The following is a 25,297-nucleotide window of genomic DNA, read 5'->3' as shown; positions in this document are numbered from 1 at the left end:
CGATAAGAACTGGGAGGGGTCATGTCCTGGTTTTAGAAACACTTTAATAATGGTTAAAATAGAGTTAAAATAGATGGGGAGAGTTATGGATTCCATAATAGATGGAGAGAGTTATGGATTCCGTAATTGATGTGTATAGTGCAAGGAGGTGGGTGTTTATTTTATTGATTAGTAAATTGTAGAATTCACCAGAGAATCCATCTGGGCCAGGTGCTTTATTAGGTTTTAGGAAGCGGATTGTAGCACGTATTTCATCTAGAGTTATTGGTGAGGTCAGAGAGGTAATGAAATCAGGAGGGATCTGTGGTAATTGTGGAAAAGCCCAGGGGAGAGAGGCAGCAGAAGGAGTAATTGGGCTAATCTCATGTGTATTTGATGAGATGAAGGTGTTAGGTTGTGGTGTGATAAGGTGGGTAGCCTTGGTAGGGCTAGAGTATAAGGATTCGTAGAACGATCTCATGATGTCAGCTATTTGCTGTGGATCAGTAGTGAGAGTATTATCATCTAGTTTCAGGGGGTGGACATTAATAGGAGAGGTAGTGCTCTGTAATGAGTTTGTAAGGAGCTTGCCAGTTTTGTTTCTGAATTTATGAAAGCGGAAATCTACTTTAAACTTATATTTGTCACCCATTTTAGTTAAAAATGCATTGAATTGTAATTTCAGGGTAAGGTATGTGTTTTTATGTGATGGGGAAGGGTCGGTTTTGAATGCTTGATAGCCATCGGAAAGGGATTGTTGCATTTTGATATAGGATTGGGCATATTTCTTTCTGAGTGCTGAGGAATATGAAATAATGTTACCTCTCAGAACCAATTTTGCAGTTTGCCAAAATAAAGGAGGGGTTTCTTCCATTTGACACTGATTGGAAAAAAAGAATGAGTCCCAAGCCTTACATAGAAACATAGAATTTGACAGCAGGCAAGAACCACTTGGCCTATCTAGTCTGCCCCTTTTTTTATCCTTTAGGCAATCTCAACCCTTTTTGAACCTTAATTCTTTGTAAGGATATTCATATGCCTATCCCAAGCATGTTTAAATTGCTCTACAGTCTAAGCCTCTACCACCTCTGATGGGAGGCTATTCCACTTATCCACTACCCTTTCTGTGAAGTAATTTTTCCTGAAATTTCCCCTGAACCTCCCCCCCCTCCAGTCTCAGTGTATGTCCTTGAGTCCTAATACTTCTCTTCCTTTGAAGAATGTTTCCCTCCTGAACTTTAAGACCCTTGATATGTTTGAAAGTTTCTATCATATCCCCCCTTTCCCGTCTCTCCTCAAAACTATACATGTTAAGATCTTTTAGCCTTTTCCGGGTAAGTTTTGTGATGTAGGCCATGCACCATTTTAGTTGCCCTTCTTTGTATACTCTTTAATGTATTTATATCCTTCTGGTCTCCAGAACTGGACACAGTATTCCAGATGGGGCCGTACCAATGGCAATACAGTGGCATTATCACTACTGATTCCTCTCTCTGTGCAACCAAGCATCTGACTTGCCTTTCTCATTGCTTTGTTGCATTGCTTTCCTACCTTCAAGTCACTTGAAATAGTGACTCCTAAATCCCTTTCCTCCTCAGTAGTTTCCATTATAGTACCCTTGATACTACAGTATATTTAGCCTTCTGCAGTGAATTGCAAAATTTTTCAGAGCTTATTAAGTAGGAAGGAAATCTCCATTGAGGGGTGGGAGGCCGGGTAAACTGAGTTGTTAGGGAGAACCAAACCAGGGAGTGGTCAGAGACAAGAATGGGTTTGATACAAGATTCTGTGATTGAAGGGAATAGTTGTTGTGAGATAAGCATAAAGTCTATGCACGAGAATGAGTCATGAGCAGCTGAGTGTCGATTTATTTGAAGGCTTTTGGAAAAGTGGGGGATGCCGAATTTGGGGGGTTGGTGTGAAGTGTTTGGGAGTATGGAGAGGATATAAGGTTGAAAGCTCCACAAATAATGAGGTTATCACTACTGTAGGGAGTCAACTTGGTCAATAGATTCTGGAAAAAAGGTTTACTATAAGAGTTTGGGACATAGGTGTTACAAAGTACAAATGGTTGGTCATTTATTGTTGTTTTAACAAGATGGTGACCATTTGGGTCTGCATCTGTGTGAAGTAATTTACAATTCATATTACATTTGGCTAAAAGGACCACTCCTCTGGCTTTTGAATTATAGGGGGTGAGAAGTTCAGATTAATTTCTAATAAATATTTAAAATGCCAGCGCTAATATATGTTGTGGATGCAAGGCGCATCTTATTACCATATACGTAAAAGTGCGCTGTATGTCGCAAACACTACATCCCTTAAGAGAAAACAAGTACACGCACACATTTATGAGTTCCAAAGCTCATTGATGTATATATTTGATATTAAAAGGATATGTATACAATATAACACATGTACAGTATGTGTGTGTGTATATATATATATATATATATATATATACAAACAAAGAACCCAGCACTCACCAAAGTAAACTCACTTATCCTCAACAATTCAATAAATAAATTGAATTGTTGAGGATAAGTGAGTTTACTTTGGTGAGTGCTGGGTTCTTTGTTTGTATTTATTAGAGCGATGTGGTCATGGGCTACATGCACCCCGCCCTGTGAGTGGTAAGTACAGCTGCATATCCCGCTTTTGTGGTGGAGAGTGCTGTGTTACATGCACCACACCCTGTGAGTGGTAAGTGCATAGCTGTGCCCCGCTTCTGGTGTGGTGAGTGCTGTGGTTTTTTCTCTGTGTGTGTGTGTGTGTGTGTGTGTGTGTATATATATATATATATATATATATATATATATATAGTATATATTAACAATCACATAGGAAGCAAGAATCAATACAGTTACAATCGGCTTACAGATACCCCATTTGCTCAATGCACCCTCAGCTCCATTTCCTCCATCTCTCTCTCTCGATGCTCACAGTAGCAGAAAGACAACAAAACAGAACTTCTTGTCTCTGGGATCAGATATACACTGTGTATGTTGGGGGAGTACATGTCTTCTGTTATTGGTCCAGGGGAGGGAACTTTCTCATTCATAATGAGTCATTGGTCAGTTCATATGCAAGCCTTGAAGAAGACATCAAAAGGGTTGGCCTCTGGTTTCCGCCCACACATGCTTACTTTCAGGAATGTCCTTTTGTTCCAATAAGAGGGACTTCATATTCCTACATTTAATCATAACTACTCATTGCAATGTGCTACAATCCAACCACATGCACCAAACCAATCTACTCATTCCTCCGATCATTTTGACACCAAGCACGACATGTCCATCTTTCTTCGCTCCAACAATACACATACATGATGTTATACTCCATTATATAATTTAAATCCTTATAATGTCTAGTGCTTGACATGTTTAATTTGTGTGTTATGAAATATGTGTTGAATATATCCTTGTGGCTTGTCTGTGTGAATGTGTATGCTACCATATATTGCTGTGCTCGCTGCACGTATTCGCATGCATAGCGACTCATCCATGTGGGGTATGTATGTTTTCTGTATGTAATATTTTTAACTTCAACAGTCCACCCTTTGGCAGTAAACAATAACTGCCATAAATTATTAACAGGAGAAAAATATTTCTAACACATAATCGGTGACCTAGACACACGTATATGTATTAATTTTGCAAATCAGACATTTGACTATATTTGGGGAAGACAGGGAGGAGGACGAGACATCCTCTATATGCACTCGGCGGTCACGGGACCACTGGTTGGGTGTGGGACGACATTTAACCTATAGAGTATGCTGGGACAGTGCTATGGCCTATGATGTCTGATTTGAACGAACGTCGCACATACATGTACCTACATCTTTGTACACTGTTGTTCGGATTCGATAGAGGTTCTGCTGGGTAGAGGGAGAAAACACAAACAAATCGTGAAAGAGACATAACATTTTCATGGTATATATATTCCTATAATTTTCTGAACATTGTTTCCATTTCTGGAACGTATGCTAGGTCTGTTTCATCATTGAACAAGTAGTGTCCTTCCTAGATAACATAAACCTTTGGAGTTCGGGGAGAGCCATTCATAAACCTTTCTTCCACATATATTAATGAGCTCTTTATCTGCTATGGGTGAATAGCCATTGTCTGATTGTTCCTGATTACCTCCCAATTTCCTGATTTCCTGAAATTGGTGAGTTTTAAACATTCCAGGGATATATCTATGGTAGTGGTGGATCTTAAGACTAGGGGGGTATAGTTATATTATATTCCTTGTTCACCGGTCCCTCCCCCCCTCTTTCCGTGTTCTTCAAGTACCTCCATCCATTCCGTATGGTTTAAGACCTTACCCACTAGTGAGTGGTAATCACTCAATGGATGTCTGTCAAATGCTGCCTTATTGCTAGACTTACATCTCTGGATGCACTCATCTTCAATTATGGAGTCACAATAATTACAAAATGCAGTATTCCTCAGACAATAGCATATCACGTTACCTCCGAACTCCGTAACTACTAGACCTTTGATTTTCTCTGGCTTTTTTTAAATTCAATCATTTTTATTGGTTTTTCACTTTACAGTCAAACAATACAACAAAACTACTAAACATACAGTGTTCCATATAAGGGAATGCGCAGATTCCCATCCAAAAAGTTTCAATCACAGCGTGTAAGATGTGCAGGCTCCACTCATGCATAAACATTTATAAATCAGGAGAAGTGACATATAAGGAGATACCTTAGTCAGCTATAATAATCATATATGTCTGATTTTCTCTGGCTTTAACAAAGTGATAGGCTGATCCTGGGATCCTATAAAGACATCACTCCTTTCTCCAGAACCAGTTCCAGTCCCACACTCGACTCCTCATGAAAAAAACCTCACAAAAATTGAATGTCCTGAAAAAATGTTTGTCAACTGGAAAAAGAAAAAGAAAGAACAAAACAAATCTTGTCCATAGCAAAGCAATTACAACAACTGGTCTTTCTGTAATCCTTTAGTACGCTCAGGTAGTGTTCAACAGTGCCGCCTCTCAGTCTTCACGGAACAGACTCTCTGGTGATACTTCTGCGATCTCACTCCATTTACGAGTTCCTTCCGTACTACTGACTTTCCTGCAATGGGAATCATGGACCCAGTCTCTCGGCTACTTTCACTGGGATCGTGCGGTCAGGAAAATTGGTACGGTCCTTCCCACCTATCTATCAGGCAACCTGAGCGTAAGAACAATCACACAGTCTCTTGGTTCACAATCAAGACTGTTAGTATTTGGCATACCAGGAATCAACAGTTTTTCAAGTTCTTTTGTCAAGTTCTCAAATGCTGGCTCATCTCGATAAGGTACTATACTGTCACCTCATTGTTGTATTTCTGATCATTGTGCGGATCAATCATGACATGAGGTTGTCTTCCAAAAAAAAATAATTTCGAAGAGGGTGATTCGTTAAGTGGGGATCTGGTAGTGGTTCCGATGCTACATAACACTAGTGGCAGTGTCTATGACCACATTAGTCCAGTTTCAAGCTAAGACTTTGCTCCTACTCCTAAGGATACCATATCTACACACACATTTCTGCACAATTTTCTTTGCGGTAAACAGCAGTATCCGTGGCGGCAGGAAATGCCTCTACCCAGTTTGAGAAAACATCAGTGCACACCAATACATAATTCAAATTCCTACAGGGTGTTAACTGTACAAAGTCGATTTGTGTTACCTGAAAAAGGTCCGTCTGTAGGAGGAGTATGGGATGGCTCTGTTGATACTACCTTACCAATATTCTACCTCAAGCAAGTAAGACAGGTCATTGCTTTCCTGCTTGCCTGAGAAGAGAACCCTGGTGCACGCCAGTAAGCTCTTACCAATTTGCACATACCTTCCCTACCCTAGGTGAGTCAGACCATGTGTCACCTCAGCTAGGCCTGGGAGATACGTCCTGGGGGCCACAGGCTTACCTTGTCCATCTCTCCAGAGTCCTGAGGACTCCTGACCATACCCCTTCGACTTCCAGACCTCCTTTTCCTGTAGGGAACACAAACTTGCATCTTAATTTAACTGTTGTGTGTTTGCAATGTACAGGACCATGAGCATCACTCAAAAAAAGAAAAACATCTCTGGAGGAGAAAAAGGAAAAGGAAAATATCAGGTCTGCGTTCACCAACGGGCTGTGGTCTCGTAGTAAAGGTCTGATTCAGATATTCCATACCATCATTCATATCAGTGTCTATACAAAATTTCCCTTCACCAGTATTCTCATCCTCCACCCTTTGTGCATGACAAGGCACACTGCAGTAATATACTGGTGCCATCGTGCTGGTGAGACATACCGGGTTCGGGCAGAACTTTGAAGGACCAATAAGGCATGTGGTGTATGAATTGTCAAATCATGTACCAGTACTACGTCCAAGGTATTTGACCCTTGTCCTACACAACTGTAGTTCATCCCTTGAGACCTGGTGTCCTGTCTGGAAAAGGCGAAACAGAAACTATTTTGTATCTGCCAGGGACGACTCAAATGAATCAGCGCACAACAACAAGTCGTCAACATTTTGTATCAGCACCGACCCATTCGCAGGCTGAAAGGACTGTAAACAGTCATGCAGGGCTTGGGAGAAAATACTCAGGCTGTCACTCAAAATCTTGGGAGAATCGGGTCCATGTATTGTACCACCCTGTGTGAACGCAAAGGTGAAGAGGTAACTGTGAAGAAACAGAATAGAGGTTGGTGACAGATAGGTTAGTAGAGGTGGAGGGAATTTTATTAAAATGACAAATGGATTGGGCACTACAGGGAATTGATTAACTACTTGGTCTACCCCCCTTAAAGCTTGTGCTTGCTGTGTCACTACTGGGACTATCTCAGCCATCAATCCAGTGTCCTGTCCATCCTAAATTCATAGGGAACCCGGTATCTTGTGAGATAATTTCCTCTACCTGTGATGAACATGAATCTAGAACAGTGGAATGCAACATTAGTCTTTGAGGGTATCTAACATACCTTGTACTTCCTGAGTGGGAGTACAATATATGTAGTTCACATTTAATAAAATCTCTGTCGATTAAGTTAGTCAGGGACCACTGCTGCTAGGAAAAAAAGGAAAGGGTTTAGCATCATAGAGGACCAATCGTAACTTCAGCAGGTTTTGTCAAAGGGTAATGTTGCACTTCTCTCATTCCTCCAATTTGCCGAATTAGTGTTTACCAGTGATCTTATCCAGACGGAGTATGTTCTAGTACTGCAAAAGAAAAAAACAACAACAAGCTTCTAGGTCATGTGAAGTATTCATTCAATCCTTCTCTTGCCGTATTAAGGGTCTGTACATGCTCCAACAAACATTTCTGAGTTCATCTTGACTAGGGCATTACTAGAAATGAATACTTCTTATGTGGTAATTAAAAATAAATACCCGGGGGTTACCCAATCTCTGTCCGCTTTCCTACTGGGAAATACTAATGTGCGGACAGGATATTCTCCATTTATGATGTTACTTTCTTGATTTTTATTTTATTTTTGGGTTTTACTATATATATACTCGATTGACTCCATACTTACCAGTTCCACTAATCTCAGCCACTTCCCCTGCAGGCTTCTCTTTTACCGGTTGGATACTCGTCTGAGTGCATGAGAAATGGCTGAAACCAGTCAGGTCGCCTTCTCCTCCTAAATAAAACTTTGACATTCATTAGCACATATATAGGTTACATTCACATTTTTCATATTTTTATTTTTATTATTTTCTATAGTTTGTATGCTGGCTGTAACTGCTTCCACATCTACATATGGCGGTGTACTTGCTTTCTCTCTTTTCTACTTATTTATTGTTGCTACAAGTTCAGACGGTTATTATGTTTTCGTTCTTATAAGACTTTGGTTAAACATACAGTTGTGCTCATAAGTTTTCATACCCTAGCAGAATTTATGATTTTTCTGGCCATTTGTCAGACAATATGAATGATAACTCACAAACTTTTCTTTCACTCATGGTTAGTGGTTGGGTGAAGCCATTTATTGTCAAACAACTGTGTTTACTCTTTATAAATCATAATGGCAACAGAAACTACCCAAATGACCCTGATCAAAAGTTTACATACCCCAGTTCTTAATACCGTGTATTGACCCCTTTAACATCAATGACAGCTTGAAGTCTTTTGTGGTAATTGTGGATGAGGCTCTTTGTTTTCTCAGATGGTAAAGCTGCCCATTCTTCTTAACAAAAAGCCTCCAGTTCCTGTAAATTCTTGGTCTGTCTTGCATGAACTGCACGTTTGAGATCTCCCCAGAGTGGCTCAATGATATTGAGGTAAAGAGACTGAGATGGCCACTCCAGAACCTTCACTTTATTCTTCTGTAGCCAATGACAGGTCGACTTGGCCTTGTGTTTTGGATCATTGTCATGTTGGATCATCCAAGTACGTCCCAATGCGCAGCTTCTGGGCTGATGAGTGGAAAATTTCCTCCAGTATTTTCTGATAACATGCTGCATTCATCTTACCATCAATTTTGACCAAGTTTCCAGTGCCTTTGTAGCTCACACATCCCGAAAACATCAGCGATCCACCTCCGTGTTTCACAGTAGGAATGCTGTACCTTTCATCATAGGCCTTGTTGACTCCTCTCCAAATGTAACGTTTATGGTTGTGGCCAAAAAGTTCAATTTTGGTCTCATCACTCCAAATGACTTTGTTCCAGAAGTTTTGAGGCTTGTGTCTGTGCTGTTTGGAGTATTGTAAGCGGGATGCTTTGTGGCATTTGCATATTCTGGCGACTCGACCATGCAGCCTATTTTTCTTCAAATGCCTCCTTATTGTGCATCTTGAAACAACCACATCACTTTTTTTCAGAGAGTCCTGTATTTCAGCTGAAGTTATTTGTGGATTTTTCTTTGCATCCTGAACAATTTTCCTGGCAGTTGTGGCTGACCGTGATTTGGTTTCCACCGAATCCCTCATTTTCCACTTATTAATTAGAGTTTGAACACTGCTGATTGGCATTCTCAATTGCTTGGATATCTTTTTTTTTTTTTATATCCCTTTCCTGTTTTATACAGTTCAATAACCGTCCCTGCACCACGTGCGTGTTCCCGTACGTTTAACTCACGTACCGTATCACGTGTATACCGTGCGTTCGCAACTTAATATACCACACTTGATCAATGTGAGCAAAAATTCTGCTGCTCCCTACACAATACACTTTTGTTCCTCACACCGCTGGAAGTCGCCCACACGGGTAATCCTCCTTTGAGTGCTTACCTAAACCTTTTAGACTGGAACTGCATTTTGTGTGTGTTTTACAATTTACCCACTTCAACAAATACACAAAATGTATAACAAATAAAATGTATCCGATTCTTTGCAGATCTATAATAACTATTGACTATAATTTAAATGCTATGATTCAGATTGGATAGCTATCTTGCAGAACATACGCTGATATAAATATACACATAATCATAATATAATATATTTTTTTATATATATATACAGTGTATATATGTATGTGTGTGTGTATATATATATATATATATATATATACAAAAAACCGGGATAGGCGGCACTCACGGACTTTTCAGAAGCTAAATGACCATAAAAGCCTTCTAGCGCTTTACGTTTCGGTTTATTCAAACCTTCATCAGAAGCAATATACATCTTACAAAAAACATACCTTTATACACATACATATCACCACACATGCAAAAATCTCCGGAGCCCCGGAAGCGGATATCCGGTTGCGTCATCTCACACTGACACGCCTGCCCAGATGATGACGCTTCCCGGCCACTGTGTACACCATCACCATAGAAACATCTACAAGATACATGAAGAGTACCGGATACAATATTAAAATAACATGAAGCACTGAATGTATCGGCATAATAACCATGCTATGTACACTTTAATAACACTTATACATAGCAGTGAAACATTCTTACTGATCATAGATAGATAAAGTTAAAACAAGGTTAGAACCATGAACCGATGCCACTGTGTTCCTCAATGTCTGAACAAAGGGATGCTTTTTGCTTATAGATGTTCATATCTTTATTTATATTTATAGAGAAAAGCGTCATCATCTGGGCAGGCGTGTCAGTGTGAGATGACGCAACCGGATATCCGCTTCCGGGGCTCCGGAGATTTTTGCACGTGTGGTGATATGTATGTGTATAAAGGTATGTGCTTTTATGGCCATTTAGCTTCTGAAAAGTCCGTGAGTGCCGCCTATCCCGGTTTTGTGTATTTCGTGAGTTATCACCTTGGATGGCACCAGGCATGCTGTTTATTCCTATGGAAGTGAGTGCCGAATATTTACTATATATATATATATATATATATATATATATATACAAACAGAGAACCCAGCACTCAAAGTAAACTCACTTATCCTCAACAATTCAATAAATAAATGATGGGGGTTTAGTTGGTGGATTGGCCAATGCACGGAAGCCTGTATACCGATTCAAGGTACCCCACCTTCATACAGGTCCTACACTATCACAGAGTCTTAAAACCTGACTACCACACTGCTGCATCATCTGCCTGCTAGATGTAATGTGTACCTGCCACAGACTATATGGCTTTTAAAGGCACACTAGTCACCTATTGCACTGGCTCAAAGATGATTGCTAAAAAACAGCTGAGACAGGTTCAGGATAATGAAGTCCACACAGGGGTGCATGAGAAAGCTAGTGGCCACGGTTAATAAGAGCTAACCATAGATTAACCCCTTCATATACACACAGAGTAAAAACCACAGCACTCACCGCACCAGAAGCGGGGCACAGCTATGCACTTACCACTCACAGGGTGGGGTGCATGTAACACTGCACTCTCCACCACAGAAGCGGGGTACACAGCTGTACTTACCACTCACAGGGCGGGGTGCATGTAGCCCATGACCACATCGCTCTAATAAATACAAACAGAGAACCCAGCACTCAAAGTAAACTCACTTATCCTCAACAATTCAATAAATAAATGATGGGGGTTTAGTTGGTGGATTGGCCAATGCACGGAAGCCTGTATACCGATTCAAGGTACCCCACCTTCATACAGGTCCTACACTATCACAGAGTCTTAACCACCCTGTGAGTGGTAAGTGCATAGCTGTGCCCCGCTTCTGGTGCGGTGAGTGCTGTGGTTTTTACTCTGTGTGTATATGAAGTGGTTAATCTATGGTTAGCTCTTATTAACCGTGGCCACTAGCTTTCTCATGCACCCCTGTGTGGACTTCATTATCCTGAACCTGTCTCAGCTGTTTTTTAGCAATCATCTTTGAGCCAGTGCAATAGGTGACTAGTGTGCCTTTAAAAGCCATATAGTCTGTGGCAGGTACACATTACATCTAGCAGGCAGATGATGCAGCAGTGTGGTAGTCAGGTTTTAAGACTCTGTGATAGTGTAGGACCTGTATGAAGGTGGGGTACCTTGAATCGGTATACAGGCTTCCGTGCATTGGCCAATCCACCAACTAAACCCCCATCATTTATTTATTGAATTGTTGAGGATAAGTGAGTTTACTTTGAGTGCTGGGTTCTCTGTTTGTATTTATTAGAGCGATGTGGTCATGGGCTACATGCACCCCGCCCTGTGAGTGGTAAGTACAGCTGTGTACCCCGCTTCTGTGGTGGAGAGTGCAGTGTTACATGCACCCCACCCTGTGAGTGGTAAGTGCATAGCTGTGCCCCGCTTCTGGTGCGGTGAGTGCTGTGGTTTTTACTCTGTGTGTATATGAAGGGGTTAATCTATGGTTAGCTCTTATTAACCGTGGCCACTAGCTTTCTCATGCACCCCTGTGTGGACTTCATTATCCTGAACCTGTCTCAGCTGTTTTTTAGCAATCATCTTTGAGCCAGTGCAATAGGTGACTAGTGTGCCTTTAAAAGCCATATAGTCTGTGGCAGGTACACATTACATCTAGCAGGCAGATGATGCAGCAGTGTGGTAGTCAGGTTTTAAGACTCTGTGATAGTGTAGGACCTGTATGAAGGTGGGGTACCTTGAATCGGTATACAGGCTTCCGTGCATTGGCCAATCCACCAACTAAACCCCCATCATTTATTTATTGAATTGTTGAGGATAAGTGAGTTTACTTTGAGTGCTGGGTTCTCTGTTTGTATTTATTAGAGCGATGTGGTCATGGGCTACATGCACCCCGCCCTGTGAGTGGTAAGTACAGCTGTGTACCCCGCTTCTGTGGTGGAGAGTGCAGTGTTACATGCACCCCACCCTGTGAGTGGTAAGTGCATAGCTGTGCCCCGCTTCTGGTGCGGTGAGTGCTGTGGTTTTTACTCTGTGTGTATATATATATATATATATACACAAACACCATTTACTGCACTTCTATGAAACTCCTCATCCATTCAGTGCCTCTAATTTGCATATCAAAAAGATGTTCGCCTGCCTGTAATAAAGTGGGTGGTTTAACAGGTTAATTAACATTTCAATGCCTATCTTATAGCAAACAGAGAGTTAACTAAATCCTGGAGGAAAAAAACCTCTTTTTTTATATATATCTGTGTGTAATTCTTACATCAAGTATTCATTTCACTATTAACTCTCACTAGGCCCAATTGAAACTATTTGTAATTGACTATGCCATGGGTTAAATAAATTCATTGGTAGCTTTTAAACGATGTTGGATTTGTACATATATGTTGTTTCTTTGTGACATAGGAAACTGATTGTTTTAAACACACTGAAAGTCAGCTGTTTAGCTAGGTGGATAGGGTGACCTTCCTAAAATGGCCACTACTCCTCCCCCTTGTCCCCAGCCATGTGCTTGGGCAAAATGGTGGAAAGGCCATGTGGCTAGCTCTTTTGTCACAATGAAATCACAAATTATACAAGAACCGGAAGTTACTTTAGGCCTGCGTTTAAAAAGTATGCGAATTGGCTTCAGCATGCTAACACAGCTATATCATACCTATGCACCAACTTTTAAATGCTCTTTAAATTTACTTAACAGATAAACAATCCAATCTGAATCAAACATAATATGACTTATTTGAACTTTGTTTTGCAACAATAAAAATACTCTGTAGCATTTTCAAATAGTGCATTTCTTTGTCATACTCACACAACAAAGAAATATATATTGTCCCTTGAATTTCATATCAGCGCCTTACTGATAACACAAAAACACAAATGGCAAGTGATTCAGCAGCATCAAGATGCGTCCATCGTTAGCTGGTAGACCACAGCAGCTTCTGAACAGTGCATCATTAAGTACGTGATATCCCTGACGTAGCCCCCAACTGAGAAGTTCAGATTAATTTCTAATAAATATTTAAAATGCCAGCGCTAATATATGTTGCATCTTATTACCATACACGATAAAAGTGTGCTGTACGTCGCAAACACTACATCCCTTAAGAGAAAACAAGTGCACACACACATTTATGAGTTCCATTGATGTATGTATTTGATATTAAAAGGATATGTATACAATATAACACATGTATAGTGTATGTGTGTGTGTATATATATATATATATATATATGGTATATATTAACAATTACATAGGAAGCAAGAATCAATACAGTTGCAATCAGCATACAATTACCCCATTTGCTCAATGCACCCTCAGCTCCATTTCCTCCATCTCTCACTCGATGCTCACAGTAGCAGAAAGACAACAAATCAGAACTTCTTGTCTCTGGGATCAGCTATACACTGTGTCTGTTGGGGGAGTACATTTCTTCTGTTATTGGTCCAGGAAAGGGAACGTTCTCATTCATAATGAATTATTGGTCAGTTCATATGCAAGCCTTGAAGAAGACATCAATAGGGTTGGCCTCTGGTTTCCGCCCACACATGCTTCCTTTCAGGAATGTCCTTTTGTTCCAATAAGAGTGACTTCATATTCCTACATTTAATCATAACTACTCATTGCAATGTGCTACAATTCAACCACAGGCACCAAACCAATCCACTCATTCCTCAGATCATTTTAACACCAAGCACGACATGTCCATCTTGCTCCAACAATACACATACATGATGTTATACTCCATTATATAATTTAAAACCTTATAATCTCTAGTGCTTGACATGTTTAATTTATGTGTGTTATGAAATATGTGTTGAATATATCCTTGTGGCTTGTCTGTGTGAATGTGTATTCTACCATATATTGCTGTGCTCACTGCTTGTATTCGTACGCATAGTGACTCATCCGTGTGGGGTATGTATGTTTTCTGTATGTAATATTTCGACTGTTGACAGGGGCAGCAGCTATGAGGGATCAATCTAACATTTTCAGCTTTAATGTTTCAGGATGGGTCAAGTGGGATTCTTGAAGGAAGGCTATGTCAATGTATTGTTTAGATAAATACATTAAAATTTTATGGCATTTCGCTGGAGTGTTACTACCTCCCACATTTAATGATCCATTTTTAGTCTCGGCCATCTACATACCAGTTGAGGGTAATGAAAAGGATCCAATTGATGCCGGTCCTGGTATTGTTGATCTGGATCTGCGTAGGCTGTGTGGAAATGGGGATAGGAGAGGGAGGGTCATAGGAAATCTAAATACAACAAAATAAGTCAGAAACTGGTTCGTTAACCAAACATACTTCCAGTGTACAATAGCAAAATAGTTAAGAGAGCACATTAGAAATTAAGGAGTGATCGGACGTAGAACTCCGGACACTACCTGGCTGCATCACCTATAGTAAAGGATGAAGAATTAGTGAAGGTTTAGCTTACATGTTATGTCATGTCAAAGTTAGACACGGCTTAGAGTATTCTAAAGTAAAACATTATGGGGAAAGAGAGAAGAAGAAAAAAAGAACCCAAACCCTATAATTATTATTATAATAACATTCATAACTTAAGTCAAACAGATTATATTGAAGAGCATTGAATGTTATCTCAAGAGAATTAATAGACAGAAACCATAAAGGCATATACCCAAATTAAGCTAAAGGTGGTATCTTTCTCTTGCTATAGAGTAAGTGAGGGAGTAAAATAAGACAAGCAATAGCTGCATTGCAATGAGGAGAGTGTTATTGAACTTCACGGGAATAATTAGGTCCCAGCAGCAGTAGGACTATCAGAGATATCCTCTTGTTCATCTGTGGATTTTTCATGTAAATAAGCAGCAGCATCATCATCAGGTGAAGTCTATAGGTTTGTCGCCTTCATAAATGCGAAGTTTGGCTGGGTGAAGCATAGCAAATTATGTGTTTTGCAGCAACTAGTTTGGAGCATATCGTGTTAAAGGCTTTGCGTGCCCTGGTGAGCTCTGCAGAGAAGTCTTGAAATGTATATAAGCGGTTATTCTCCTACATTAGGTTACGCTTCTTTCTGGACACCATCCAAAAGGCAACTTTATGTAAATAATTGAGGCACCTGAAAAGGGTGACCCAAGGGTGACTTTCAGAGGTGCGTGGAGGGGGATCCACCCTATGCACCCTTTCAATCACTAAGTCCTTGCCGCGTATGGAAGGGAGGGTTATTTGGACAAAATAATTAAGGTCAGCTCCTTTAACAATTTCTGGTAAGTCTACCAGTCTTATATTATTTCTCCTAGATCTGTTTTCGGCAGCGTCTAACTTGTTCCAAAGGTGATAGTTTTCCTATTCTAGGCGCATAATGCGACCCTGTACATCAGCCATGTCATAGCAGAGGTTTCCAATTCTATTCTCATTCCTGCTAACTGTGTGATAGCAGCTGCTTTGTAATATCATCCACCACTTTAGTGAGCAGCAGGGTCATGGCATTTATTATAGCATCTGTGAAGTCAGCATGCATGAGCGGGGTGTCCAGGGAGCGACTGACCTGAGACACACCAGTGTACTACTGAGCTGGGGTTGCTTTCTTGGGCGCTGGAGAGAAGGGTGGCATTGTAATGCTCTCCTCTTCTGTCGAATTGCTGCCGCGGAGTGAGCTGCTTTAACGGGGGTGCATGGAGCTAGAAATTTCTCCATCGGTGTCAGTGGGGGATGGGTGATTAGAGCCGCCCCTCTGAATGCTGATTAACAGCTGTGTTCCCGGTGATTCAGACGAGGTGCGTCGGAGCTCTTCTGAGGTGCTGGCTTACAGCATGAAGCCGGAAGCGGAAATCCATAAACTGACAGCTTAGTGCATGCCTCGCTGTGTGTAGGTGTAAGCTCTACATCAGTAAAGTGGTTTGTGATCCATTAAACCTTTGGTGTCTGTATAGATGCAGATAAGTACACACAACTCCCAATATCTGAGGTCTCGAAAGTGGGAGGCGGCTGTGTCTGCAGCACAAAGTGTTTGGGTTTCTTCTCAGAAATATTCCATATTTACATGCAATACAGACATGTGGCCAGGGTAGGTTTAAAAGAGGAGGGGACCTACGCGCAGACTAAGTGCAGGCCCCCTCCTTTCTGGCAACGCAGTGAACTGAGACACTGTGCCAGAGAATACTGCACATGCACAGGTCTCCAGGAACATGGTACCTGCGCCATGTACCAGTTCACTTCAATACTGTACAAATCTCTGCAAAAATGGGCGCTACAATGTTTTCCAGGTGCAGCTTGGGCCCCCCATTACCCACGGGTTGGTGAGCACCGCACACCCTGCACCCATTGTAGATTTATAGATACACCAATACACGTAGCTGCACAACACCTGGCCAGTTTACGTAATAGAACATAAACAATAAAGTAGGATTATTAATGGTTCAGCGTAAGAGAAAATCTGTATATGTATATCAAGGGCAGCATGGACGGTGTAATGGTTAGCATTACTGCCTCGCAGCACTGAGGTCATGGGTGTGGTTTTCCATCATGGCCCTGTGTGTGGAGTTTGTATATTCTCCCCGTTCTTGTGTGTGTTTCCTCTGGGTACTCCAGTTTTCTCCCACGATCCAAATATATACTGGTAGGTTATAACCGGAATTAACCCTAGTGTGTAAGTGTGTGCATGTACATGTGATTAGGGCAGATTAGATGGGCCAAGTAGTTCTTATCTGCCGTCAAATTCTATGTTTCTATGTCTATGTACTTTTTTTATTTTTTTAAGATTTTGTAATAAAGTTTTTTCCACAAAGTGTTGATTGCTTATTATTATTACTACTACTACTACTACTACTACTACTACTACTAATAATAATACTATTCATATTATAGACTTATGGGTCTATTAGTGATAATGGCATTCCCGCGTTTAAACTGTCGAGGCTTCATATTGCTAAAAAGATCTATAATATTCCTAAGTATATATTGTCGTATTTCTCTGGTATGCCTATGAACTTGTCTAGTCCATGAATATGGAGGGTTGTTGTAAATGAAGAGTCGTCGTAAATGTCTTTTTGCAAAGTTACATGTGTTAGAGGTTATATTAGGGATGGTCATTGACAGATTAGCCATCCATAGTCGAAGGTGTTTAACCTTCAGGAGGAAACCATTCTTCACCCCTGATCATGTATATACAGACCACTACCAGACTTGCTTAAATCAGCTCTACAGTCATCGTTGGTTGAATGGGAGCTGCCATGTTGATCATACTGAATACTTTGTAAAGCAAATCTAACTGAATGATTTGCTCAGAATGACATATGTAAAAGAGAGTTATGACAGGGACGTATATATTGCCTCTAACTCCGGCTTCATTTACAGTTGAGGCACAGATTTATTTGGTGGGTGCACTAGATTCTACTAAGACATTAATTTGAATAGAAGAGCAAGATGACTGTATTTGTGGATGAGCAGAAGCTTGCTATGTCCAGTAGCAGGAGTTCAGTGAATCGAGATAATTCCTAAGGATTGCCAAGTTTTCCGTAAAAACCTCACCCAAAAATCTACACATAAAACGTTCCTTATGCAATAAAGGGAGTCCCAATATCGCCTGATTCTAATTTTAGCAACGTACAGTATGAGGATAAACTGAGAAGTATTTGAGAAGAAAAAAAAGAAACGCTTATTTTATTAAATGTAGTGGAAGGTGATTGATTGCACTTTGATGCATTAACACATTTGGACTGAGCTCTCCAGAAATGTCCCACTTTCTCGTAATGTAGTGGTATGTAAACATCTTCTGATAGTGGAGAGAAGCAATACACCATACAGTATGAGCGATAGACTCTATCTAGTTGCAAATTGTGCGTGAATCTTGTATATTAAACTTCATTTGGAAATAGTGCAGTATTGCACTAGATCTACACTTCATGGGAGTTGTGGCAAGATTTCATTTATAACATGGAAAGGAAGACCATAAAGAGATGTTGATATGCCTAAAAGCACAGGTTCTCAAACTCGGTCCTCAGGACCCCACACAGTGCATGTTTTGCAGGTCTCCTCACAGAGTGAGTGAAATAATTTGCTCCATCTGTGAACCTTTTAAAATGTGTCAGTGAATAATGAATACACCTGTGAACTTGCTGGGTTACCTGCAAAACATGCACTGTTTGGGGTTCTGAGGACCGAGTTTGAGAACCACTGCTAAAAGTCTAAACTTCAGGTAAGTGTATTTAATCCCTGTTGAAAATGGTGCCATGGAATTCATACATCTACGGATCATATCTACATACACTGGAAATTAGGAGAATGCTTTTCATATTTCTATGCAGAGTGTTTTTTTTGCTTTTGCATTTATTAGTTTAGTGCACTATTTGTTGACATGTAGTTAAATGGTTAAAGGCTGCAAACCTGTTTCTTAACTGAGTGTTTTTGTGCATGACTTATAGGGCACAACAACATCACATGTCTGAATTACCAGGCTGATTAGACTGCAGGTGCATGTTGTTTACTTAGCTCTATAAAAGGGCCTGTGTATGCTAAAGCCTGTATTATTGGAGCGTCAGAGTGCTGTACAGTACCAGGGCCGTTTCTAGCCAATTTGGCTCCCAGTGCGAGATTTCAAAATGCGCACCCCCCCCCCCATTGCTATAAAAAAAATGCGCCTCCCCCCCATAGCAATAAAAAGAAAAAGCATGCGTGCGCCGAAGGCACGCGCGCTCCCGACAAGGGTGTGTGACCTGATTAAAATGGGCGTGGTCTCATTAAAGTGGGCGTGGCCTCATCTGATATCATCACGGCCACCACAGGGGAAAAAAAATAAAAATCAAAAAAGTCCCCATTTTACACATTACAGCAGGCAAGTGTCCCCATTTTACACAGTACGGCAGGCAGGTGTCCCCATTTTACACAGCGCAGCAGGCAGGTGTCCCCATTTTACACAGCGCGGCAGGCAGGTGTCCCCATTTTACACAGCGCGGCAGGCAGGTGTCCCCATTTTACACAGTATGGCAGGCAGGTGCCCCATTTTACACAGCACGGCAGGCAGGTGTCCTCATTTGACACAGTATGGCAGGCAGGTGTCCCCATTTTAAACCGTGCGGCAGGCAGGTGTCAAGTGGGGGCGGGGGGGTAGGGAGAGAGAGAGATACTATTTACATAGAGTATCTTCCCGCTCTTCGGGTTCGGACGCCTCACGTCCCTCGTGCCGGCCGCCTCCTCCTTCCAGGCTTATCTCCTCTCCTCCCTCTTTCCGAGCACTCCTGCTCGGGGGGCAGGGTTTGGCGGAATGACGCGATTGCGTCATGACGTCACGACGCAAACGCGTCATTCTGTGAAACTCCGCCCCCCGAGCAGGAGTGCTCGGGAAGAGAGAGGAGATAAGGACACACAAAGTGCCGCAGCGGGCGCCCCGTGCGGTTGCATGGTCGCCCGCCGCTAGAAACGGCACTGTACAGTACGTATGGTCTGAGTCAGAGAAATATGTTAATGCAGCTGGAAGTGCGATTTTCTCCGCAACACAACTGATATCAGCAAGTGCCATCCAGAAATGAAGAGAGATGCCCATCAGAGCTATCGCATCTCATTCGCAATTGTGTGCCAATACCCAAGAACAAAGAACATCATGGTTAAGGGTAAACCTATGGCTATGCAGACTGACCCGGCAGTAGTCATGCAGGTGCCATGTATTTGTACATTAGTGCTCGCAGCTGACGTGATACACTCCCTGAAAATGGCCATGGCACACCTGCATTTTTACAGCCACTCCCCACTAGCACTATGTTAACACCCCCAAATGGTCACTTCCTGTCAATCACTTTGCAGTGAAATCCTCATTTCTGCAGCAGGGTACAAAGATTTCCACAAGGAAACATCTGGGTGGAGAGTGGATCTTGATCCAGAGGCATCAACAGGTAAAGCTTTAGCTGTCCCAGGATGCATAGAGGCCTCCTCTATAACCATGCCTCACACTCACTGGGCAGGGACCCCACTAGACCATCAGGGCATTCGGCGCACAGGTCATGTGTATTAACACCTGTTAGTAAGACTCCACAGTACCTGGGGTGGAAGTACAGCATAGGGGAGGCGGTGCTTGACATGAAGCCCCGGCCCAGGTAACAATCTCCTAACAGATTTCCCACCCCGGAGCTGCCTCACTCCCTCACAGAGAGTCTGGGTAACATCTTAACAGCATAGCTGGAGCAGGTCTCCGGGATTGCAGGGCAAGGTCTCCCATGTAAAGCCGCCTGTGTACAGCGTTGAGACTTTACATTCACTTGAGTATCCTACAAGTCTTAGAGACAGCGTTAGTTGAGAAAAGGTGTACATTGCACAGTATATTGGCCCTCATTCCGAGTTGATCGCTAAGAGTCATCGCATCGCAAATGTACGAAATGTAAGTATCTGCGCATGCGCAAATGCGTGATTACGCATGCGCGAATACATACGTACGACAACTGTGCAAAATTACTCAGAAAAAATAAAGCCGTAACTGCCAAACGAAAACGAGGAGTGGCGTGGGCGTGGCGGAGGCGAGACTTCGCAATGCTCCGACAAGGGCGTGAAAGTGGGCGTACAGTGTGGGAGTATTCAACTCGCAATGGGCGTGTTTTTCGCAAATAAACATTGTCGCTGTTAAAACTAACATAGGAAACCGTAGCAACATTCACGCAGCAGCAGAGTAGGTCTGCAGTTACTCTACATTTGCGAAGTACTGGTACAAGTGTGTATGCAGTTAATTGGATATCACATTCATCTGATGTCCAATTACTTGTTAATTAATGAGCAGATGAAAGTTACCAACCAGCAATTGTCTGAACACACATTACATGTTTATTCTACTCACATATAAATCTCACACACTGCCAAATAAGGGTGTGTTTTTTGTTGAATTTGTTGTGTAAGCATTTTTTAAACTTGTTTTAATGTGTGTAAGACTCCCAAATACAAGCAAGTGAAAATATTTGTGAAAGTGTTTGAAATCTGCAACATTTGTTACAAATAAACCAACACCCACATAATGCAGCATACACTTTAATTTAGTCTTCAAAGTCACAATAATATTTGCTTATAATATCTCACAATGTTTGAAATGATGTCCTGTTGACCATAGATATTTATAAAAAGCGTCGTGTCTGTTTACTTAATATGGACATTAAAGTGTGGTGCAAAGCATACCTTTTTTTTTTTTTTTTTTTTTCAATTTTTAAGGAGAATTAGCAGATTGGTCTACAAGTGTCTATATGCTGACCTAATCTTTCTGGAACTGCATTACCTTGAAGAAACTGCTCAAATTTTTACAATATATTTTTTATTACTATCATAATATTTCACAACCTTTAAACAACATGGCTCCACGTGAGTCGCACAGGCAGAGATGGACCAAGCAGCAAGCAGATGGCACTGACAATCATTAGATAGCAGAACTCAGTACTCTGCAAACTTCTGCTTCTGACAAAAGTATATTTTTAAAGCATAAATAAAACATGACACACCCTGCCACACACAAATTTTAAACCAAATGAGAAAGAATTAGGATCCACCACACAAACACAACAATACATAGCACACTAGTAAGAGGAAGATGGCTCTGGTGTTTATACACATAAACTCACAGGCTACAATACATCCAAACAGAAAGAATACATTTCACTAAGAGGGAGTTATCCATTCTGGTCACACAAGCCAGCTCCAAAAATACATAGAGGCAACATCAAAAACATGGGTGCTGGCCATCTGGAGAGACATCACTTTCTTCTTTTTCTCCCCGCCTGAGGCTGTTCTTCTTTGGAAGGTCTGCGGAGCGACCTTCGTTGGGCCTGCCCAGTGGGCTGTTCTTCCTGGGCAGGGGCAGGGGAGGTAGCCGATGTGGGTGGCTCTCTGCCACTGTGGGCAAGGGAGACAGCGATGGCCTGGAGCCCTTGCAAGATGTTATTTGCAAGGGTTTGGAATGAGGAGGCAAGTTGTTCTTGGCCCTGCCTGATCTCTGCCAGACGTTGGCAGAGTTGAGCAACACCTTGCTCAACACAGGTTCGGTGCTCAGTGAGCCGGACAGCTATCTGGCTTACCTCCCGGATGACCCCGTCTTGAAACCGATTTAGGCTCTCACCATACCTAGCGATTTCAAGCAGGATCTCCGGGATAGCAGAGGGTTGGGTGGGGGGGCCAGTAGGAACCTGCAGAGGTGGGATTTGTTGGCCCACACTGCCAGACTCACTAGGTCCCTCCACCTCAGCCTCAACCACATAACCGTCCTGTGACTCAAACGGATCACCCCCCTGTGCTGTGTTTTGTGGCAAGCAAATAGAAGAATGTGTGGGGAAAAAGTAGGATACAAAATTAGTTTGTTATTAGAAATACTGTCAAAATTACAGCCAACTAAATGTGTAAACTTACCTTCCAAGTCATGTCCCGTCAGGATCTCAGGCAGGTCCGTGTCCATATGAGACACCCCTTGGCCCTCCTCATAACTGACACAGGGCATCGCCATCTCCTCCAAGTCAGTATACTCCACAGCGACAGGTGCTCCTCCACCTGTAGCCCTTGAGGCATTCCACTCCGCAGCCCTCTTTGCCTTCAGGCGGGATTTGAAGTCGGCCCACCTACATATGTATTGTGAAAGAGGGACAAAGTAGAGTCTTATTATTTGTCTAAGCTAATATATAGGACACGTGTTCTGCTTGTGTTTGCTAGACATAACATCACATGTAACTACATTTTTTAGTCAACTTAGCACAGAAAAAGGACTGTCAATATGCACTTACCGTCGTCTCACTTCCTGTGATGTTCTGACGACAGAGCCAACGTCATTCACAGATTTTGTGATGTCTCTCCAGATGCGAGCTTTTGAAGCTGCCCCCATGTTTTTTGGGCCTCTATGGATTTTGGACATGGCCTGCGTGACCAAGACACGCAACTCCCTCTTAGTGAATGCAGGCTGTCTTTTCTTCCGTCTGGAGGTAGCCTGTGAGGTTTCTTCTTGTTGGTCATCACCATCTTCCTCCTCACTAGCAGCTTCTGCCTGTTGTGTTTGTGTGGCTAAAGCCAATTCTTCCTCAGTTTGGTCACTTTGTGTGTGTGGCAGGGTATCCCCACTCAATTGTTGTGGTTCAGAAGCAGACATTTGCAGAGTACTAGGTCCTGCCTCTTCAACATCCGCAGAGGCGTATTCCAGCATGCGCCTTTGGCAATCTAGGCGTCTTTTCCGCAATGCCATCTCCTGCTCTGCAATGCGGTCCATCTCTGCTGCGATTTGCTCACGAGAAGCCATGTTTGTGATGACGTGTACGGCGAGGTGTGTGCGCTTATATACCTACGTGCGAAGCGTTAATTCACACAGGTGTACACAATCTGGTTGATTGCACTGCTTATTTAAGGGCCTACTTTGCACGCTGTGAGTGTAGGTAGTTTGGAGTTTCACTTGAGTTTGTTGGCTTGTGCGTGAAGGTGCTATAGGAATTTGCAGAGTGAGTAATTGTCAAGCATACATTTGTCCTTTCGTTTGCGTTTTGAATATAGACATTTTTTTGTTGCGTTTTTTCGTTTGTGAGTATTCAGGAAATCTTCTTGGTAATTTTTTGAATTATAAGTTTTTTTTTTTTTTTTTTTTAAATGATTACCTACTTACACTTACAATGACAAAACATGCAGTGTTGTACTGTTTGAAATCTTGTACCAAGGACAAAAATTTGTGTTTTTCTTCATGGTGTACATGTTGCATTTACATATTTGTGAGTGTCATTATATGTACAGTGTTTATGTGTGCAATGTTTTGTGTGTCCACTCTAGGTTGACACTCATTAGGTAGCCAGGGTTGCCAGGACAACAGGGTTTATATGTGGGTTTTTTTCTGGGAAACAGTTAGACCTGAGTGGAGTTTAGTATGTTGTTGGTCTTTTACACTTGTGCCTGTGTAGTCTTAATATTTGCACTTACAAAACACATGCTTCACTTTGTTATGCAGCCTAATGACACAGTGATTTGTGTTGTGAAAGTTACACTCACAAAATGACTATTTGTTAAAGTCAAACCTGTTTGCAATTATTTAGTAAGGGCAGCTTTCAGGGAGTGTGGGAATGCTAGGATATGTTGGCCTTCTGAAGATGTTGATATGCAGTGTGATGATGCAGCACCAAACCCCTTAAAAATATAAAAAAAACACTCCAGATGTGAATGAATGCCAACATGGTGTAACAGTGACGAAGATGGTAGTTATCTTTAACATGGGATGTCGCCCATAGCAACCAATACAAATAAACTTTACAATTGGGGAACCACTTCTACAAGATAATCATCTTATTTTGGCTTGTTTGCTATGGGCAACGCTCCATCTTAAAATGAACTCACATAGTAGTAAATGTAGCCCATGGTCTAGAATACTGTAAAAAGTATCCAAAAAAGCCTGAGCAGGCTTGTGTGTTTTTCTGCTAATGATTGTACCATAAAACAGCCATGATGTATAAACTTTGCCATTAAGCATGCCTGTCCAAACTGCGCAACTGCAACTGTAGAGAAACTACACATCCCAGCATGCCCTGACACAGGTTTGGCATTCCCTGGCCCCAAAACTGAGTTAACGCATGCTGGTATATGTAGTTTCACACCAGCTTGAGGGATGCAGTTTGGACATGCCTGCATTAAAGTGTGCTTTGTGCCTTGCTTGTATAATAAGCAATGTGAGTAAGTTAGTAATGTTTATGTTATCTTTTAATTTCAGATGTTGCCGTTGGAGATCCCACATCGTTGCGGGAGATTGTGGGAAACATGAGGCGACATCTCCAGGCCTTGCTGGGTCTGCTAGATGATATGGAAAATTTTTGTTAATTTTTTTATGTTTTTTAAAACCAAAAATTATCTTATCATTTCTAAAAATCTAAAAAAAAAAATAAAAGAAAATTATTATACTTAAGCGGGTGTTTATTATTTAATAATGCAATAAAGGAACAGCAGATTGCAGAACAAACATTTCTTACATTAAACATTTCATACAGCTAACGTAAGTTATTTTAAAAATCTAAAACAAACATGTTATTGGCTAAATAAACATGCAAAAACCTTCATTCACATACAAAAACTCTACTTTAATAAATACACAAAACACATTAGACCAAGCACATTGCAAACATCTATATTTATA

At 41.5% G+C, this 25,297-nt stretch overlaps 1 protein-coding gene across 3 annotated transcripts in view; it reads left to right on the top strand.

Annotated features, from left to right (window-relative positions):
• The window catches only part of IL15RA (interleukin 15 receptor subunit alpha), a 185,253-nt gene extending 160,285 nt beyond the window's left edge, over window positions 1–24,968 (top strand). Inside the window, exon 9 of one of the 3 annotated variants that reach the window (XR_010179351.1) lies at window positions 24,878–24,956. Coding sequence is in view for 1 of the 3 variants with exons in the window: in XM_063926795.1 (XP_063782865.1) it covers window positions 24,878–24,965 (88 nt within the window). In the remaining 2 variants the exon portion in view is untranslated. Of the gene's footprint in view, window positions 1–24,877 lie in introns of all 3 variants that reach the window. The other 2 variants (XM_063926795.1, XM_063926797.1) reach the window with 2 other exon arrangements.
• Window positions 24,969–25,297: the final 329 nt, after the last annotated feature.

This window comes from Pseudophryne corroboree, chromosome 6 (assembly GCF_028390025.1).
Source record: "Pseudophryne corroboree isolate aPseCor3 chromosome 6, aPseCor3.hap2, whole genome shotgun sequence".
In the NCBI taxonomy this organism is placed as follows: Eukaryota; Metazoa; Chordata; class Amphibia; order Anura; family Myobatrachidae; genus Pseudophryne; species Pseudophryne corroboree.
Note: the sequence above shows the minus strand (reverse complement) of the source record. Positions and strands in the feature narration are given on the sequence as shown.